General features: G+C 42.5%; 1 protein-coding gene across 1 annotated transcript in view; it reads left to right on the forward strand.

The window, feature by feature from the left end:
* The window catches only part of LOC138279540 (synaptonemal complex protein 2-like), a 384,312-nt gene that overhangs the window by 246,108 nt on the left and 116,332 nt on the right, over nucleotides 1–21,872 (forward strand). The window contains exon 8 of the mRNA XM_069219410.1: nucleotides 4,664–4,763. Coding sequence (XP_069075511.1) covers nucleotides 4,664–4,763 — 100 coding nt within the window. The remainder of the gene's footprint in view (nucleotides 1–4,663; nucleotides 4,764–21,872) is intronic.

A 21,872-nucleotide genomic window follows, 5' to 3' on the forward strand; every position in this document is an offset into this window, starting at 1 on the left:
TTTTTAATAGATTGATTGGGGAGAGCCTTGGTCAGATCTGTTCGCCTCCGGAGAGTATGCGCAATGTCAACTGTTTTGCGTGTTGGGGTTTCCAAGGCGGCACTCGCTCAGAGACTTCATCTCGAGTGGAACTCCGGCCGCCTTTCCCCCTATATCACGTCAGTCCAGAGTTCTCAAGAAGATCAAGAACGACTGGGCCCAAGTAATCTTGGTGGCTCCGGAGTGGGCACGGGGAGTATGGTATCCAGAGATATTGAGCATAGCCACCGATCCTCCACTCAGACTGCCCCTTCGGGAGGATCTTCTGTCGCACCACCAGGGGACGGTCCTCCACCTGAACCTGTACAATCTCTGCCATCATGCGTGGAGACTGAGCGGCGGCAGTTGATGGCTTTTGACCTTCCACTCGAAGTCTGTGATGTAATCTTGGCAGCCAGGCATCCCTCCACCAAAATGGTGTATGCCTGTTGGCATAAATTTGTGGCATGGTCTACCAACAAATCAGCTGATTCCCTCTCTGCTCCTCTTTCTGAGGTTCATTTGTTCATTCTTTCTTTGGCCCAGCAGTGCTCTGCTTTGGGCACCCTGAAGGGCTATTTATGAGCTATCTCAGCCTTTCTTAGGTTGCCTGATCAGCCTTCACTCTTTGTCTCCTGTTAGTAGATTCCTTAAGGGCCTCACCCAGTTGTTTCCTCCCACTCTTTTTATCATGCCTCAGTGGGACCTCTATCTTGTCCTTACTTACTCAATGTGTGCTCCTTTAGAGCAGATGCACAATTGTCCCTTATGGCTCCTTACTTTCAAAACAGTTTTTCTTGTTATCATCACTTCTGCTCGCAGAGTGAGTGAGCTTCAGGCTCTATCTTCTAAGCCCACATTTTTGTCTGTGCACCTAAACAAAGTGGTGTTACACCCTAGCCTGCCTTTCTTCCTAGTGTTCATACACCTTTTCATGTAGGAGAGTCCATTACTTTGCCTACTTTTTACGCACTTGCACATCCTTCTCATGTGGAGGAGAGACTCCACCGCCTGGATCCCAAAAGAGCGTTGGTGTTTTATCTCAATCGTGCTAAAGATTTCCGAATGGACGGTCAACTCTTTGTTGATATGTGGGTGCAGAGAAAAGGAAGGCAGTGCAAAAATCTGCCATCTCACGTTGGGTGGTACATTGCATCAAAATGTGATACGCTTTGGCTAAGAAGCAACCCCCTGACAGCTTGCGCGCTCATTCCATCAGAGCAACTGCTGCTTCCACTGCGTTATTATGTGCAGTTCATGTCCTGGATATCTGCCAGGCAGCTACATGGGCAACCTTGCACACGTTTACTAAACATTACTGCCTGGACAGTCAGGTCCATAAGGACGACCACTTTGGTTGTTCGGTCCTGCAGGACTTTCTAGTATGATCTTAGTTTGCAGCCCACCTCTGAGGATGGCATTACTTTTGTATCTATTCTTCTAAGGTAAGGCATTTGCAACTAGAAGTCTCTATCAGATGTAAAAGTTACTTACCTTCGGTAACTATATATCTGGTAGACATATTCTAGTTGCAGATTACTTACTGACCCACCCATCCTCCCCGCTTGCGAACTGATTTCTAGGGACAGGGCTTCCCCATTCACGGCCTTAGCTCTGGCGCACCAATTTCAGTGTTCTTCACGGCTCTGCGCTTTGGCATGGAAAGTTGTGAAAAGAAACTGACGTCACTGTGCTAATGCTGCATGTATATAATACTCCCGACGTCATCACGATGACTACGACGCCAACGATGCCCAGTGGAGTCGACCAATGCCACCTAACGATGAGCAAGGGTATTGCTCGAAGAAGAAAATCTCCGGATCCAGTCTGAAGCCTCGGGCAAAATTCTAAGGTAAAGAATCTGCAACTAAAATAGGTCTCTATCAGATATATCGTTACCGAAGGTAAGTAACTTGTACCTGTGGACCATACAGTTTTTCTGTTCATTATTTTATTGGTGCATGTCACTGAGGAAGCAAGTATGACACCTCCATTGCTATTGTTTTTCATTGTTCAATGCGCTTCCAGGTGACCACTTCTAGTTACGTTATTTTTCTATTGAGGTCTAAGTGTCAGTTTTTTGGTGCAAGCCTGGCCCTACCACAATCACTTTCTTGTTAACCTTTTACTGCTGATTGGGCCTTGACCCTAGAATGGCTGCTTGAATTATTTCAAGATCATTACCAACAGGCAATCCCTTGAATTCCTGACATTCATCTAGTGGTCAGGCCATCCCAATCTCAGTTACAAAAAACTCTCCCCCATGCCACTCTTGAAGAAAGCATGTCACGCACCAAGTACAACTTAAAATAAGTGTTTGAGTTAATAATTATTTCCGACAGAAAAGTTCAGAGTTCTAAATTCTGTTTATTTATGCATTCAGTCAGTACGGTGTTTGCATGCATTGGCACATTTAGAACATATCAAGCTTATGCTGGTTTGTATGCTGGAGCTTTTGTGGGTGGGAGAAGTCCTACATTTAAGTTAAGTTGTTGAAGCATACCTAAAATAATTCCTTAGAAATATATACAGTCACAACCTTTGCATATCATCTCTGCTGACAGTAACACCACCCACATGCTCTATTGATACGTTTAAAAATATTAATAGTGCTGTGCTCTGTTAGGAGTGAAGTATGTTTTTTCACTTAATAGTATGTGCCGTACATAATCCAAGTGGGTTCTCTAGTCATCAGTAGGGAGAAGAGAATACCACAAATTGGTAACCCCAACAGGAGTGAGGAGAACTTCAGCGTTTGCAATATGCAAAGAAAACTTAGTAGGAAGTGCACATTTTTGTAGGTAGATGCCAGTGTCCAGGCCCAGCTCTCCTTATGCTGCTTCATCATTCTTGCTCCTGTCTTCTCATTCCATTCTTGCTCCTGTCTTCTCCTTGCTTTGTCCCCCGTGTTTTGTGTTCTTATTGCTTTCCCCTTTTCTCACTGCTTTCTCCTTGCTTTTCCCCGTTTTTTGTGTGCCTTTTTATTGCTTTTTCATTTTGGTAATGTATATTTTGAGGTGCTTTTACAGTTACAGAAAGACACTACATGGAAAACAATATGTGCCAGATTACATGTTTTCATTTAAAGCTATGGGAAATGCAACACGGATCATGCTTTGTTTTCATTGCATTTTTATGAATTTAGAAGGCTTTGTTTCAACTGATATGTTAATGTTAACAAAGGAAAATTCACAGAAAGGAACTAAAATAGTTTACAGCTTTGAATAACTAATGACAAAGGGTCACTGAAAGTGTCCCATTTAGCTGCGGAATGTCACTGAGCTGAATGTACACAAACTATAGCAATGTCACACATAAGCAATCTAAAAACTTGACAACTGTGTGCTGCGAATAGGGCACCATGCACTGGCTGAAGGTCTGATGACCATACAGAGAAATATACTGCATGCACGGAATGAAGGTCGCAGGGGACTGTTGGGAATGGGGCAGCATGCACTTTCTGAGAGTCTCATTGGGCCTTTTGAGAAAGGGCACCATGCACTGACTGAGGGTCTCAGGAACTGTTGGGAAAATAGCGTTGTTTTTTTCTTTCAATATGGAAAGAAAATCCGGTTGGGAGTTTACAACTGCTAATAGCTGTAACTTGGAGAAATGCAAGACCCTAGTGCATTGCAAATGCTTGTTTCCCTTGCCACTCCTGCATGCTGTCCGTTATTTTCACCTTCCTGTCTTGCCCTGCCCACCTCCTTCCAGTGCCCCTTCCCAGCACCTACTTAATAGAGGCCACAGCGTGACTCATGGAGCAGTTCCCACGCCCAGCTCTCCCCATGCTGCTGCATCGCTCTTGCATCTGTTTTTTTGGAGCCTTGAGACCCTCATGGTTGATTTACCGTGCTTTATAAATCTTTGATTGATTGCACTTAAACTGCTGTCAACATGGCCGCTAATCTCGCTTGTTCCAGACGAAGAATTTTCATCTTGTGCTTTTGTGTGACAACCATATGCTTTCTGTGTGTTGCAGTTTTGGTTATCTTCCTTTGAACACATTAAAGGAAGACATCTGATAGCAGTGATTTGTAGGTTAAAATTACGGAACTGATAAAAATCTCAATGATCACATGGTGTGAGATCACGACAACCACTGGATAGTTGTGCTCTGCTATCCAGAGCATCGCCAAAATGGATGCTTAACCTCAGTGGGAAGCTGAATTTTCCATCTGGCTCAACCAATGTTGTTGAACCTTTCCACTGCCTGTTGGAGCAAAATATTTAGAATTATATTACAAATTCACCAGTTTAAAACAATTCTGCACTGAAATGTCTAGTTAAAAATGTGTTCCTTTTACAAATGTCATTACCGTTGTTGGTTGTGTCAGAGGTCTGTAAAATGTCATAAAGAGCAACTAAATAGTAATATATGGTGCTTTACAAATATCCAAAGTGAAATATAGTTCATCAAACGTGAACTCTGGGCGTTTACCACTTATCTTGTAATTGTACTGCAGAGTATGCTGCTGTTAGTTCAATACAGATTTGCTGTTTTCATTGTTCAGGGCTATTTAGCGAAACAGTACAGTTCACTGCCTTTGTGTTTAAGCTGAATGCTGACGTCAGACATCTGCCAGAATCAGACATCTTATTGTTTGGAAAAGTGCATTAACCTTCTCTTCTTAACCAATGACAGATTGTCCAAACTAGACAATTTCCGCACGATTGTTGTACAAGAACTTGACAGTTTTGAGAAGGAAACTCAAGTTCTTAAAGGACTAGAAAAAGCAACTTTGGTAAGTGCACACCTCCTACGTTTTATGACTTAAAACATGCCTGTGTTAACTTAAAGTAAAATCCTGAATTGTAACTAATTTACTGAAAAGCGGACACTTCTAATGAGCTATAAACAGAGACTTTACTGGTATGTTTCTAGCTCTCTGTTGTGGCCCTAAAGCCCTGTTTTGACGTCTCAAACTGAAAAAGATCCCTACCTACCTAAATAAGTACGTGTATACACTCGGATGTGCCAGGTGTAATCAGATATTCATATTGTGGAAGGGGTATGATTAAAGTAAGGTACCACCCCTTTTGGGCCATGATGCCTTTTCAATCCCTCAACAAAGGTGATACTGCTTTGGTGTGCTTGTATGTGATGCACAGCATGCTGTTTTTTCACGTAGAAGCTCTAAACAATGACATTTACCCAAAATTCAAGAGACTCAGTTAGTGTAAGTGGATAATTGGATACATTATTTTTAAATAGGGCCTTTTCTCTGTAAAGTGATCATTCCATGGACTCTTTAAGGTGGTAAACAGTGATAAACAGTGATTAATCAAACTAGTATGACTGTATGTACACTTGTAATAGAGTGGAATTTGACATTTGGGCTGTACATGGAAATGTGTGAATGCTTGTTATAGTCAAATGTTTAAACGAAGGGCCTGGACTCAGGCGGTGTGCTGCAATTATCCCTTACACAATCCACCATGAGACAAATCAGTGTGTTTAAGCTTCAACATGTCTTGTTCACCACAACTCGCCACTTTCTTTCATTACTAAATATTTCCCATTTGGCATTCTAGTGCATACCAAGCCAGTATGATGTACATGGAAAACCTAACATTCACATGTATGAGCTTGTTTTATTGAATGTATATATATATACATATATATATATATATATATAAATAAAATCTCATGACTTTGTATGAGTCTCGCATCAGCTGCTGTCTGGAAAGTTTCAGAGTGATCTGTTATGCGGGGCTGAGAAAAAGGGGAGGTCCCTTAGGGATTTTGAACAAGAATGGCAACTGAGCCACTGGACGGATTTACACCAAATTTGGCAGAAAGCTAGCTCTTGGTCCAGAAAGTGACTGTTTTTCGTTTTGTAATTTGGTGAAAATCCAGTCAGTAATTTTTGAGATTTTAGAGAAAATTCAAATTTGTTTATATTGGGAAGTGAAGGCTCCGCGAACCCTCCCGATCTCGTGCTGAGATCTGATTGGCTGCCAACACTTCAACAAGGAAGTGTTGGCAGCCATCGTGGACTCTGCATCAGCTGAGTCCCAGAAAAAAAGATAGAAAATAAGATTAGGGGCCAGGGTATAGGGACCCCATGACCCCTTAGATCTGGTGCTGGGGTGTCCCCATCCCACCCTGGACAAAAAAGTTGTTTTTTTTCCTTTTGCCAGGGTTCGTTGCGGATCTGGCAACAATAAAAAAAAAAAAAAGTGCATGGTTTCCCAGGCTTGTTGTAATAAAGCCCCCACCCCCCCAGGTGGGCCAGGTCACGGGGGCATGTCAAAAATAAGGTTGGGGGGTCACAGGGCCCCTCCTAGGGCTTATCTATGTCCCTGGGACCCCTGGGGTTTTAATGAATATTTTGGGGGGGTGTACCTGGGGTGCCGCAGGACTTCCCCCACCCCTTCCAAATCCCTGAAGACCGCCAAATCCCGGGGCTAACAGCAAATTATATGAGGCACCCTTGCAGCCCGGGGGACCGCCACCTTCCCGGGGGTGAAAAAGAAACATAATGAAGGGAGCCGTTGCAGACCCCTGGGGACCACCACCTGGCTAACTTTAACATTGGAAGGGTGCGGCATGTCCCCATTGTGGAGCCAGCAATGGCTCTTTGGACCACTACCCCCAAGTCTGCCTCCTGCTTTTTCCGCTCATGCACACCCCCGGGACATAGCGGTTGCTGTGGCTTGGTTGGAGCTGATCGCTCCCGTGAAGCAAAAGTTAGCATAACTCCAATTTCTGCAAGAGGGAGCTGTCAGACAGCTTTCGCTTGCAGAAAGCAGAGTTTTCATCTGTTACGTACACACAAATATGTGTGTAGGGAAACAGATGAAAACATTGCTTCCGCAAGCAGGAGCTACTTTTTATAGCAGCTTCCTGCTGCAGGATCAGTGCCGGCTCCCGCAAGATGCAGGGAGCTGGTTAGGACCACAGAGGACTTCAGACTCCCCACCCCCGCGCTCCATTGGTAGCGAGCATCTTGCTTGTATGCCACTTTGACGTTATTCCATGGAGAGACCATTGCAATAACAATAGTTTCTACATAGAATGACTTCCGAGTGGTACACAAGCAAGATGTTTGGTGGCAAATATTATAGTTATGTTTTGAGACACAGCAGAAGAGTCTCTTGTGCCTACTGGTACAGCTCTTGAACTGTTACTCAGTAGATTGAAGGTTCAAGTCCTGGTTTTTCATGCAGTGAGTCTGTTTATTTGCTAGTGTTTTAACTAGTGATGAAACTATTATGTCTTTTTGCCATCAAAATAGCAATGTCGTATCTGTGGCTTAGTGGTTAATGTTTCAAACTCTCACCCAGAAGTTTGAGGGTTTCAATCTAGGTGTGTCAGCAGTCACTTCCCTGTTTTAATTATTTTTCAAATGCAAATATTTAAGATGTATACTGAAATGTAATCACACTCATTTTACTTGACAAACAGATTTGTTTTTCAATTTGCCCTAAAATGTATCATACTAAGTATATCATTCATCAAAGTCTAGAAGAACACTGTGGGTGGTTACAGGAAGTTGGCCTTAAGGCCTGGCAACTGGCCAGGCCTTGCCGGCACCCCCTGCTGACACGGGGTTGGGTGGTTATAGGGAGTTGGCTGCAGGGACTTGCCACAGCCCAGTCCCTGCGGCTAACCGTGACCATGCCTCACGGCCAACTCCAGCGCGCATGGCCAAAGTGTGCGATGCAGGGTTAGGCGGCAATAGGGGCTTTTATGAGGGACTGGCCGCAGGCCTGGCACTGCAGCCAAAGCCCAGCAATGTGTGGCATTGGTTAAAGTATAGTAATTACAATTACTTTACATTGGAAAAACCATAGAAATTCACTGAAAAACTCTAAGGTTACAAGGACGTTAGTTAAGGAACATAATTTAAAAAAAAAAAAACCTTAGGAGTTCACTTAAAAAAAACAAAGATTACTGGGAGTTATGGTTAGGTTCTAAATTTGATTTGACTTTTTAATTTCTTTGTTGAAACCGCACCAACCCCTCTTTCTCCATAGCCTTGCTCTTCCCCATTAAATACAATAAGTGAAGCCATTAGATCAGCATCCTGTAATTAATCTCAAGGAAAATAAAAAGGAAATAGTTCACAGAGACTTCACAGCACACGCAATACCTTAGATGAAAAATTAGGGGGGTGACCCAGCCCAGCCTCCTCCTGGCTCAAACTGGTGTGGACGTGCCTGCACGTTTCCCATGCAGAGCAAGTCTTGGCAGCGCTTTTTAGCACAGGTGTGTAGCTGCCCCCAGGAAGGAGTGACTGCGCCTCCTGGCGCCGAGTGTCCTGGGACTTGAAGTACCCCCTCAAGGTCGCTCACTGTGGCCCGTGCACCGAGAGCCTTGGCAGCACTTTACAGTGCAGGTATGTAGCTGCTCCCAAGGATGAGTCACCACCTCCTGGTGCTGAGAGTTCTGGGACTTGGAATCCCCCTCACATTCACTCACTTTGGCCCCTGAATTTACTTGCCCCAAATCATAGAAATTCTGCAGTTATAGGCAGTTATTTCAAGTAATTATAATTCGGTGCCTAAGGTAATTATAAGTTGCGCCCTCACCATGCACTGCTAATTACTCCAGATAATACACCACTCATGACAACTATTATAACGTCAATAAAAATATTAGCCAAACAATAGAAGTAACATTTTTGAAGTAAATGTGGATGGTAGGGTGTGATACAGTCCATTAAGCATTAATGTAATTGTTCAGTTCTTTTTTCAAATATGGAAAAACATGTTCAGTCAGTCCACCACGTTTACAATTATTGCATTTCATGCATTTTTGAAAAGGCAAGCTTTCATGATTATTCTTTTGGTAAATACTAAATCTTCCTTTGTCGATTGTGCATGCTTGAAGGAGACAGACGGGGCCATAGTTAACTTTATTTTCTGCTAAAGGTTGTTATTCATCTACATATTTAATCCCAACATTCACCCTGGTTCAAAAACAATATCGTGTCTCAGTTCTCCAAGACTATTTGTGGGTATCGTGGTGTCTTGGAGCAATCTAAAATGGTGGTCTGTTAGCTGAGGAAGGATTCATGAGTTATATAATATTCACTGGTTCTTAATAATTCACTCAACAATATACTCCACTTGAGAAGGGTAATTCCCCTGTATGTAGCTCAGTGTTTCCTGAAGATGTTTTATGAATCTGGAAGACTTCCTTAATACCTGTGTGACTCATTTTACTGGTAAATAACAGTTTAGATTTAGAATTCAGTAGCATTATGACATGCACAGACATTGTAGATTTCGATATTAAGACTAGAGATTAAGTGAAATAAGATAGATTGTGTTTTTTTCCCCTCATTAGTCCAACAAGCCTTGTGTCATTTCCCTAGTGAGATATAGTCATATGAGTTGATGGTAGGTGCTCTATTGTTCTTATTGACTTTGAGACATCAACATGGACCTCTGTTGTCCTCGGGGGTGGGATTGTGGCGGTGGGCAGCATAAGTGTAACGTATTTTCATGATTGTGGTTTCTACAGTCAGCTGTGGCACATGGGGTGTTGCAGGACTTCTCCCTGTGGCTCATACTCTTTAAACTGGTGTCCATTCTTTATATGTTATGTATGACTTGATTGGATTATCGGGATTTAGGGCCATATTTTATGCGCCTGATAGCTAGATAATTACGAGGCTGGATACACACATTCTCTCTTCAGCCATGGATTTGAGTCACTATTTGGAGTAACCATTATGGAGTTGGCCACATCAATTTGAAGTTAATCTAACAAGGCAAAGGTACTGCTTTTGGAAACCACCAAAGGTACTGCTGTTGGGAACCACCATTACCCTTTGCAACCAGTCCTGTGACCTTGGTTATCTGCTTTTTTCTATTGTTTAGGAAAACTACTCCCCTGAGTGAAGCGTGTTTTTATTATTGTTGTGTGCATACTCCCAAAAATTACTGCAATAACCTTTACATGGGGCTCCCTGGCAGTCTTTTGGCAATGCACTGAGCACATGATCATGTAGAAGCCCTGAATGTTAGTTTGTTTCAGTCATTAAGGGCAGTTCCATAGTGTAACAGAGAGTGCAAGAGTTTGTCTTCTGTGTCACTGAGAACTGAGATATATCCAATCCTTATGCAAACTGTTAGCGCGTCTTACCTTAATAAGTAAACTTACAAGGGGATGTGAATAGGTTGATGAACCTTTTGACTCGCAACTAAGATGTTCTTACCATAGCTCCAGTACATAATCAATAATCATCAGTAATCAATAACATCAATAATCAATGGAGTCAGTAATTGTAACGCACCATGACCTTTCAGTCATAAATAACCACACCTTTTAGTAAAAGTTTGAATATTTATTTCCTTATATTAACCATGCTAAGGTCATGTAGATAATCTCAATATCAAATGAGACATATAGAAACAATACACTTTGTCCAAAGCGGCGGAAGAAACGCAATCTAATCAGTGCTTGAACTGCAATGCATTCTAAGGTTATGGTGTAAATCCATAGCAAAGTCAACTGCGTCAATGTAATTATGGACATGAGGTTTAGCAGATAAATTCACCAAGCATTAGTCCCTGTTATCATAATTCATTAGTGAGGATCATTAACTAACATCAGATTAGCATCAGCATTTTGGGCTTCAATCAAAACAACTTAGTAACACAAATTTGGAAAAACATCTAACTGTGGCTCTGTCAAAACAGAGCAGTTGGTACCTAGAAAGAATAAGCAAATATGCATAATAATCAAAGTTTGTTATACCTATCCACAGTGGATCAGCAAAGCAGAATCAGTCTTTGTCCTCAGAACATCAGTCCATCAGCAAGAAATCAGGATTCAACATCAAAGTTCGGAAAACGCAGTCTTTAAGCATTTAAAGTTAAGCACGTCTCTTGTCAAGACACATAAGAAAATAGTAACCTTTCGGTCAGGAAGAAAATGGGCAATGGGCTGAGTGAATCTCTTCTCTCCGTGAACTCTTGTTAAGCCAAAACTGTTAAAACTACCCCCCAAATACCTATTGGTCAGTTAATCATATGTTCACACTCTGTCCAATAAACTAAAACCCACATCTATGAATTCTAATGTTACTCTGTTCACATGTCGTTGATTGGTTTGTCTTTCAATGTCCTCATCATCTGGCTTGTCAGGCAACAATATTGTTGCAGCTTCTACTCTAGTCAGTATCTTCATTGTTCTTGTCCTGGGAAAGTCAGTCTCACACACATTACATATAAAATGTTGCATTAGCAGGAACATCATCTCCTAGCAGTCGGTTATCATGAGTAGTTTCCGTTATGAGCACATTTAAACAATACAATAGAAATTTACAGTTTAACTTTCTTGGACAGCCATTTTATTAAATGCTAAGAAACACAGCTTTTACATGGGCCTGCCAAATAGGCCAAGACACTCGCTAAGTTAAGGCCTACAATTAACAAAGCTTACTGCATAACCCTTAATATGACATATTACTACATTAGTCAAACATATATTCAACATTTCATATTATTAAATCATTGATTAATACATTTTGTTAACATTGGTGGCCATTCTTCGTAATCACATTTTCAAAAGCGTGCATTATTTTTCCACTTTATTTTATTTTCTACACAAACTTACTATTCAAAATACATAAACACTCATTAATATTTTTTTATTAAAACACCTGCGCTAGCAAAACTTAAACTCCTGCCCTAACCATCCATAGAAAAAATCTGCAGCATATACCTGCACTACATATTGGGAGGGACCATGCTAGAAGAGTCTCCCTCCCAATGTCTCTTTACGTTAATATGGAACAATTTGTCCCTGAAGTTGATCGAGATTGAAAAGTTTGGCCTTCTGCTGGTTTCTAAAACCTTTTGACTCCTGTTAGGGGCATATTCCCTGTTTTTTGTCGCACCTGTTTTGTCTGTGCAGTTTGGCTGTGAAGTCTTTAAGGGAACTGTTCCGTTTCCAAATAAGATACTAGACATTGGTGTAAGCACATTGTGTGCTTCACATAGAGTTTAAGTACGGATGGAGAAGTGGATGGTGGAAGGTGGAAATGAGTAGAGGCAGTCGGGATTTGCATTTCAACCTTGGCAATGATATTCATGCTGGAAGGAAAGTCTCTAAAATGCATTTTGCTGGCGGGGAGATGGATGAAGGAGCACATAGAAGCAGTGGCGTAACAAAACATAAGCCCCCCCCTGCAAAGTACCTTGAGGGGCCTCCCTCGACCCGGTCATGGGCCTGCGCCCATGCACAGTGCACTGTGCTGAGGGGGCCCCCAGAAGCACGGAGGCCTTTGTTACGCCACTGCATACAAGGAGCCGCAGGTGTAGCTGAACCTCAGGCCAATATTCACAAGCATAGCTTTGATTTTTTTACGCTGGTCAGCAAGGAACATAGAAAAAAATGAAAGTGCTTTATTTTTCATTATTTACGAATAATATCCTTGAAAATTAGAAAAGCAAAATTGTTACTGCTTTTAAAGAATTCTACAATCCATTTTTATAGAAATATGGCTAATATTGTATTCAAGTAAAAAAAAAAAAAAAGTTGTTACCCGGTTATTTTCCTGTAATCCGGCATCAACAGGTACACATTGTGTGAACCCAGAGTAATTAATTTGGCTATGTGTACCTTTGCTCAGGAGTTCATAGAATCTTTCAACTTCACAAGGGGCACAAAAATAAACACCCTGTTACAAAGGGTGTCCTGTTATTTTGTGAGGAACACAGTGCCTGATGTGTGCGTGGATGGTATACCAGACTCTCATGCTGTTCAGCAAGATTCAGGTGATGGTGAGGGGAGGTAGAGGTCTGGTTTCTACAACAAATGAACGTATATGGCATCACAATGAAATTCAAATCTGTAACCATCCCAAAATTATTGTGGCAGTTTTATTTGGTGCACACCAAGTTTTTATGCTTTGGAAGGGAAGACAGATGTTTGTCAGTATTACTGTGCTTGCAAGATAGATGGGACAACAGCAAAGTGTTGATTGTGTTGTGGTTCAATATATGTAATGCACACATACATACATGGTTCCTTGGGTGGCTTTTTCCTTACAAACCAACATTGACCTTAACCAATTATCTTCCCCCCCACCACCACCCTCCCACACACACATTGTGCAGTCATGCCCCTCACAGCAGGCTGGGCTTTGTTGTGGAGCACCCAAAACAGAGGCCCAAATAGGTGTGAGGTTTCAACACTTCTCAGTGAACAGCTCAATTGAAAAGTGTGATCGAGGAAGATAAAAGGTTGGGCTTCTCCTGAAGTGCCCCAGTCACCTTGCACAGCAGAATCTGAACTCCAACCCTTCGCCTCTTCATTGACATTCTAAAGGGATCTCCGTGACCATTCCCCTAACTCAAATGTCTGGATATTTACCCTACAGTCTCAGGTTTGTAGGCAATACACTTCCATTGTCTGGGAAAACTCCCCTCAACCTCAATCCTGGCCCATGTCAAACCAGAGACATAAAAAATGGATCGAACTTTGCCTTGTAATTAATACGGTGAGCCAAACATTAGAATAAGCATCAGAAGACTTGCACTCCAGCATTTGCCGAACCTCCTTTTTGATGTTTTTCCACTTTAAGCTTCCATTCCCTGAGCTGAACAGCTTCCCTTGCTGAAACCATACTCTAACAGCAGGTCTAATGAAAGCCTAGTAGTGGTCAGGCCGTTCACTTTGACACAGAACAGTGCATCATCAATTCTGAATCATTACACTTCTGAAATGTTAATGAATAAAGACCATAATAAAGTTTCACGAGATGGTGTGCTGCAGCACATTTAAGTCTTTTACTTGCATCCTTAAATTGCATGCAGTCTCAGAAAGCACCTTGTATATTTCTGAAATCCAGCATGAAAACTGACCAATACTCAGAACTTCTGATTCTTATTTCCTTTTTTTTCCCAAATGGCCCTCCCCTCCCATCCTCTTCAAGTCAATCCTTCTCTTCCTGGGCCCAACCTCTTTAATTCAATATGCATGTTTGCCTAATCTTTATTAATTTATTTTTGCAAATTGCCCACAACTCATTTAAAACATCGCAACCTATCTTTCCTTGCAAGCCATGCAGATTCAGCCTAACAATAGCTAATCTTGTCTAGCGCATCTATTAACCCCACCAACCATCTGCATGAACTCATAGCACCCTTCCCCTGGCCTTACAAAAGATCACACCTTACGCCTATTAATTTAATTTAATCTATCCCAAAGGGAGGCGAATACACAGAATGTTTTGCCTGGACGCCCACGATTAATCTCTATAATCCGCAGTACCATTTAAACTGAATTAACCATGAACCTTTAGTTCTGGCATAAAGTGCGCCAATGTTTCTTTGAGCATAGTAAACACTATGTGAATACAAATAATTCAATGTCTGGGACATGTAAAGCATGGATGTGTTGCTTGTTGAGAGTTGGTGGGTTCCTAAGAAATTTAAAAGTGAGCAGAACCCCTATTTGGTCTGGCTTTACCACCAGGGAAAAAATGAGCTCCTGCCCTCTTTATCCGTGATTCTTTCAACTGTGGGACTCAGCAAGTAGGAGGTCTGTGCACCAGACTAGGAGAGACTCCCAAAAAGATCCAGCAGTTCTCTCTTCTGGTTGTCATTCTCCCTCTGGACTAAGCATAATTCTGAGGAACTTTGCTCAAGTCACCTTAATACATGACCTTAATAGTGAAGAAAGATCTTATTCTTTCATCGTGCAATGATTTGGGGTGTAAAAGCCCTTTCAAAACATTACAAAAATAATTAAACACATTGCAAAATTGGAAATGCTAAAAGTTTACATAATACTGAGACCATAATATAGAAAATTAAAATACTTGTTAAATAGATAATTACCAACTTTAAACAAACTGTAAAACTCTACTACGATTTAAAAGCTCGCTTAAAAATAATTAAAACAGCACAAGCATTGAAAAAACTAGACATAAACACTACACAGATACTATAGGAGTCAGCTTCTATCCTGGGTCCCAGCCTAGCCCTCTTTCTCTGAAACCAAGGCAGGTGTCGTCTTCTTTAGCCTTGTTTCGGGATGAAACACTAACATGTATGAGGTGTTTCACTCTGAAATTTCACCCTCTGTGAGCAAGTGCTGTCTCTGGGTGCAATATTAGTCAAAAACATGTAATGGTATTTCAGATTCCCTTGTGTTATTCTCAAAGGTGCATAATTCATTTGATTTCCATCCTCTTGGAATTCCTGGGGCCCCTGGTAGTTGTCATTTTGGAGGAAGGAAATAAGAGGTTGTTGTGTATGGCTCTCATACAGAGCCTTTATGATTTACAACAGATTTTTATACCTGGTAACTCACTGCAATGACATACCAATGGTTGATAACAAAACGTGTTACCTTCTATTGCTGTGCTATAATGGCTTTCCATGCGGACAACCCATCACTGCTTGTCTTTGTAAGGTAACAGGATTTGTGCAGGTTTCCCCAACATTTTGCCACCAACTTTTGCTACTAGCTGCTGTTTTTTCGACTTTGAGTAGACAAAGAGGACTCCCAGCAAGACCTCCGTTCCAGTATTCTGGTCCATTACCAAAGGTAGGTCAAACTTGATGTCCACAGTTGGTAAGGGCAGGCTTGCATATAAGTCCCTAGTATATGGTACACAGGGCATGTAAGGCAGAGTGTCCACTCAGGAGTGCAGAAACACTGTGGAGGACAAGGTATAAACATGGCTCCTAGCTTGCCACTGCACACTGCAAAGGCAGTCCCCCACTGCAAGTTCGATTTTGCCATTACCATTACTGACAAAGTCCCTTAATAATATATATGTCTCCCCTAAGGAATGCCTAGAAAGCCCTATGGACAGGAAGTGTATATTAAGCAAGACATATAGGTTTATATATGTCTTAGCAGCAAAACCCTAAAAAATATTCTTTTGCTAAGTAATGGTAGTAGCCCCATTTGCTAACAAAGAGTTATGGGCCGGATTCCCAGCCTGACTAACTCCTGAAAGGGACAACCTAGCTGGGTACTGTAAGGTATCAAATTAATTGTGGCACTAAACTCAACCTAATACCCATGTTGAAATAATGTCACACTTAGAATTCTGCAACTTTTAGAAAGTTGCCACTGTGTGCCTCAGCTTGTCCATTGACTTTACAAAGGCCCTGGCCCACAGACAGCTTTCTGCCCACCTAGGGAGATGTGTGAATGACTGTCAGGCTTAGGCACAAAGTCAGTTGCTACAGAGTGAAGTGAAACCTCCTCTCCCAGGATGGTCACTCAGGGTGTTAGACCAAAATGTGAGTTTCAAAGGGGAGCTACCTTTCAAAGGCAAATTGTGATAATGCTCCAGAGCAGAGTGCCATTTGTTTCTGTAAACAAGTTGGAGACCAGGAGAGAGAGAGAGAAACACAGTTCCCAAACTATTTTTCCCAGAGTGTGTAACCCTCAGGTAGTCACACCTCTAGGGTGGGCTACCAAGCTCCTGGCGACACGGGAAGGATCCTGAATCTTGAGAGTGGCTAGAATCGTGCATTCTCAGATAGCCAGATGGCACACACTGCAGAAAACACGTCATCAGAAGGGAGAGACCTAGCAGCCCATTGGCTAGTGACTTCACAACACTTTTCTGAGATAGATATGGTACCCCTGACATGCTGCCCCTCAGATCATACCGGGACTCAAACTAGAACCAAAGGACTTCCCTGCTGCCCTTGGACCTGCACAAAGAAAAGCTGCACCACCTGCTGGGTTGCACCTGCTGCACTTCAGGCTAGTGAAGTTGGAACTGTGCCCTTGGCTCCTGGCATGGGGAAAAGTGTTGTCCCAGACCAAAGAAGTGACTCCAAGGATCAGGTGGCTGATCCCCTGGAGCCAGGTACACAGGAGCTGAAGAATCCTAAACTGACAAGCTTGTAGCCGCTACCATTTGCTGGGGGCACTGAGAGACAAATCCTACCCAAAAGTTACACCTGAGTCTTCTGGACCCCTGAGTGCTATCAAAGTCCAAATTTATCGCACACAAGGTACACTAGCCCTAACCAAATTATCTCACCCCAAAGGCGCTACAAGAAGACCAGCAGCTCAGCATCTGCTGGTTAGCTATTAAACGTAGAGGACTTTAAAGGACACTGATGTTTGTGGCCAAAGTCATCCCACCTCACTTGTGATTGGAGCGATAACCACAAAGGCAGCCCTGTCAGTCGCACTTCAACCAGAAGGTCCTTGAGCATCTTTTTTCCTGTATCCTCAGCACCAGCACCACTCTATTGAAGTCTATGGTGGTTGTCCTGTAAAGTTTAGAACTTGCCTTAAAACACTTTGGTAGCTAGGTAAACATCCACATTTTCCCCTCTGGCCCCCTGACCTCAATACTGTTGGACTTGGTCGTCCAAGCCGGGCCAGAGTAACTTAACTACCTCTATCAAACGTTCCAAATTTTACAAACTTTTTGTTGAACATTGCTCGTTTGTGATCGCATTTAAAAGTAATATTATTTTTATAAATCTGTATCTCTGTAACCGTACAGTGGATTTTGCTCACCAAAGTCTCTAAAAAATTCATAAAAATATAATCTATTTCTATAAATTGGTGTCCTCCATTCTGTGAGACTTTATTTTGTTGTTTGTTGCTGTTAATTGTTTTACACTATCTATCTTTGTTATACCTGACTGTTGAGACATTGCTACCAGAGGTTGAGCTAAAGGTTGTATAAATGAGCCTGACAGGACCCAAGACGGTTTTTGTGAGTGTATTCCACAACAGAGCCCCAAAGCTGTATGAGTTTAATACACCCAAATCCTCAGCCTGCTTTCATGGAAAGCAGGAAGCACAGCTGCAGGAAGGCAGGACAAGTGGTTAAGGATGACTGGTAAAGTATATTTTTTCACATTTGGGTCAGAGAGGAAAGGCAATTTTATCTATGGCTCTCCCTTTACACCTGTGTCCCTGTTTAGTACTTCAGAGCACAGACAGATTATTTTTGGGGTCATACACAACATTACAGATGGGTAAAAAGTGAAATTCAGGGACGTTTTTCACCTTGCGGTTCTGAGTGACATCATATATACCTTGTGCTTCGCTATCTTTGTCTACGTGACGGAGCTGGAAAACACATGCAATCTCATGGGATGCTTAAGGCAAAAGAAAAAAAACATTTCACTAAAAGTGAGCAGTGGAGAATAGAAGACAATTAAACAGATGGTAAAGGGGCTATGCTCCAGGGGAGGGACAAACACAAGATGAACACGTTTGAATAAGAAGCTACAAAATAATAGTGATGATGAAGCCAACTAATGATAAGCAATAGGCTGACTGTAACTTCTTGGAAAAGCCTACATTAAGTAATTGGCTAGTAGACCGCTCACGCTGCCTTGTGGGCTTGAGATAACAATGACATATGTAGACGTATTCTATATGTGCTGTGCAAATAATACAGATTAACATCTGTGAGCTGCAGTTTTACCAACATGCTTCCATCTTCTTACAAGACCTATGGAAACTGCTAAGCACAAGGAAGTGATTCAACATGGCCTGGCCCTTTCACATGTAACTTCTACACCAGATTTAAATCCGCTAGAACAAGGTGATTCAGAAATGATGCAGTGAGGGTTGTGGGGGTGTGGAAGTGAGTTCTGAAATTGTTTCTGTTCCAGAAGAAAAGATACGAGGAATTGATTGCTAACCATCCCTATCTTGCACTTGTTGTGGGTGCCAGAGATACCAAATTCATGCAAGAGCGTATCAGAAAAGTACCTCGCCAATTGTCAGGCACTACACATTTCTTAGGATTTATATTCTGTTCGCAAATGCAAGTTTATTAATTTCCAAATTATTCTGGAGAAGCAGTAATAGACATGTGAGACATATTTTCCATCTTTTATCGGTACTACTTTTTGGCAAACTTTTTCTTGTTTGCCCATTACTGGGTGTTACTCCTTTGAAAGAAATGCCTCTTTTTACAAGACCACCACCAATGTTTTGGACTGATGCTGGTTTTTAAAATCAGAGTGCACTGTGGCCTGTTAACCAGACCTCAGTGACAGTGTTCTAAGCTATTACAAAATGTATGTTGAATTGGCTACACCCGAGTGACATAAGCTTGGCTTATTATTAGTCCCTCATATATGGTACAAAGGGTACCCAGGGCAAGTAAGACTGTGTCCCCCCCCAGGGCGCAGCACTGACTATGCCATTCTGTGTGTGACAGCATGCAAAATGGTTCCTTGAGTCTGCCACTGCAACCCGGAAGAGCAGTTGTAAAACTGCTAGTTTGATTTTGCCATTTAAACCAATAGCGAATCCCCCACTTACCTTAGTAATATGGATCTCCCCCATAAGGAGGTCCTGCAAAGCCCTACAGCAGGGAGCTCTATATTATTAAGTAGGACATCTACTTTTATTTATTTCCTAACAGCAACATATTCAAATTGCTGTTTTTGCTGTGGAAAGGTTAGTACCCCCATTGGCTAACACAGGGTGGCCGGCTGACCTCTCAGCCTCTCTAACTTCTAAATGGGACTACTAAAATGGGTACTTCAAGGTATGAAATTAGTTGTGAAATTAAGCCCAACTTGATGCCCAACTCGAATTTAATGTCACTTTTAAGGAAAGGTAAATCTGACATGTCCAGTTGCCTCTCACAGTTGCTGGCCACCAGACAGCATTCTGCCCTCCTGGGAAACAGTGTTACCACCTCCCGGATCCAGGAACAATGGTAGCTTGCGAAGGGAGAGATGATACCTTCTCCCTGTCGGAAGCTACTCAGGGTATTGGCCTGAAATGTGAGCTTCAAAGGTGAAGCCACCTCTGGTGGGCAAATGGTGCTCGCACTCCTGAAGGGTTGCACTTTTATTAAGGTAGTCATGCTAGCAGTGGGAACAGAGAGGAGAAACCAGTACCCAAACCGATTTTCCCATGAGCGTGTAGCCCATTAGTAGCTTCATCTCTAGGGTGGACTACCAAGCTCCTAACAATCAATGAAGTGTTCAGACATATTTGCAGGGGGAGGAAAACTGTACTCTAGGTTTGCAAGATGCCATACATAGCCGGAAGACGTCACAGGGCGGGAGGGATCCTGGTAGCTCATTGGCTACAGCTGACCTACTGACTCAGATAACTTTGAGGGACACCATACCCTGTTGCTAAATTCGCCCCTCCGTGCCCATGGACATAGGAATAACTACAAGGATACCCCTGCACAGCGCCCAGATGCATCTTTCAGTTTCCTGCATCCCCAGCATCAGGACCACTCCACTGAAGTCTGACAGTCATGATGTAAAGTGTGGCACTAGACTTTGACTGCTTTGGTGATGGGTAACTGTCCAAATACTCCTTAGTGGCCCCCTGACCTTCTCCCTGCAGGATTTGCTCAACCTACTCTGACCAGAGAAGATGAACATAACTCTTGAAAACCATTTCAAGTTTCTAAACTTTGCAGTTACCAATGCTTGTTTTTGCTTTAGCCTAAAGCAGAGATTTGAAAATCTATATCCCTGGAACTCTCCAGTGCAATCTGCTCATCTTAGTGTCTAATCTGTTTTTATAAATTGGTGTTGGATTTCTTTCATGTTGTGTGACTTTATTTCATTGCTTGGTGCTTCTGAATGCTTTGCCCTAGTTCCTTTGTTTAAGCCCTGCCGCTGAAAGCCGCAGATACCTTTACTTGAGCTAAAGGTTTTTACAGTCGAGTCTAACAGTTTTGAGAGCGTATTCCATGGTAAAGTTGAACAAACATACCATGTAGTCAGTGGCGGAAGAGCATCACCCCACCCATTCACTGCCCAACCCCCCACCCCACCAGCAGCAACCACAGCAAAACCCTTAACAAGAAAAGGATAATAAACTAAGTTTATTATCCTTTCCTTGATAATGGGGCGGAGCATGTAGGATGACGAGTACTGATGGGAGTGCACTGCGCACTAACCTCAGTGCTCATGTATGTTTGACCTGCCGTTTCGGGCCGGCCAAACACACATGAGCACTGATGGGAGTGCACTGCGCACTAACCTCAGTGCTCATGTATGTTTGACCTGCCGTTTCGGGCCGGCCAAACACACATGAGCAGTGTACTCTCTCCAGTCCAGCACTGTGTTGCTGGGCAGGAAATAGCAGGCACTGACTCCCAGTCTGCCTGAGAGGGCCCTGGCTGGGTGCTCCCAGCCAATCCTAACGCTGCTTTGAGCAGCGTCAGGATTGGCCGCAGGGCAGGCTGGGAGGCTGAGCCTGCCTGGTCTGGTGCGGAGACGACGGAGGATTGGCAATGCGGCGCAAAGGTAAAGTTTTTTTTTTTTTTTAAATATGTTATTAATGTCCCACCCCGCCCCCTGTAATCCCTGCAAGCTGCGACTGCGTGTAGTAATACACCACAATCCTCACATTCCTTCTCATAATTGATTAAATAAAAAAAGATAAAACATCTAAGTGCTTAAAGAAAATTATTTTCATTTCCCAAACTACCACTTCTAGTTACAGAGCTGAATGCGTTCACACCACTGACTCAATACACACATCGGATATGTACATTCATATGGCAATGAGCAACCTATTTACACATTTTGAACATTATTCATTATTTTGACATCCTTGTAAACCACTTTAATATTGATAGTTCATTACCAAAATGTTTTACTATTTTTAAACCAAAAATACAAACATTTGTTATTCAGGCACAGCGTTTGGCATACACTCGATAAATCTAGCTTAAAACCTTACATTTTAAACTTTGGACAGGTTGGTGAAGGGAGGAAAAAGGTGGAGGCTACATAAAAGTGGCATTTCTCATTTTAAGTCCTATAGGCATTGTTACTCTGTTGTGTACAAAGGCCATCCCCTGAGCCCTTCCCCCCCGCATGCTTAGAAACCTACTGTACGTGGCCGCATTCTGTGCTCAACATACACTAGCCCCATAGCCTGGTCAATGACCATGCCC

Source organism: Pleurodeles waltl, chromosome 2_2 (genome assembly GCF_031143425.1).
Source record: "Pleurodeles waltl isolate 20211129_DDA chromosome 2_2, aPleWal1.hap1.20221129, whole genome shotgun sequence".
NCBI classification, from domain to species: domain Eukaryota; kingdom Metazoa; phylum Chordata; class Amphibia; order Caudata; family Salamandridae; genus Pleurodeles; species Pleurodeles waltl.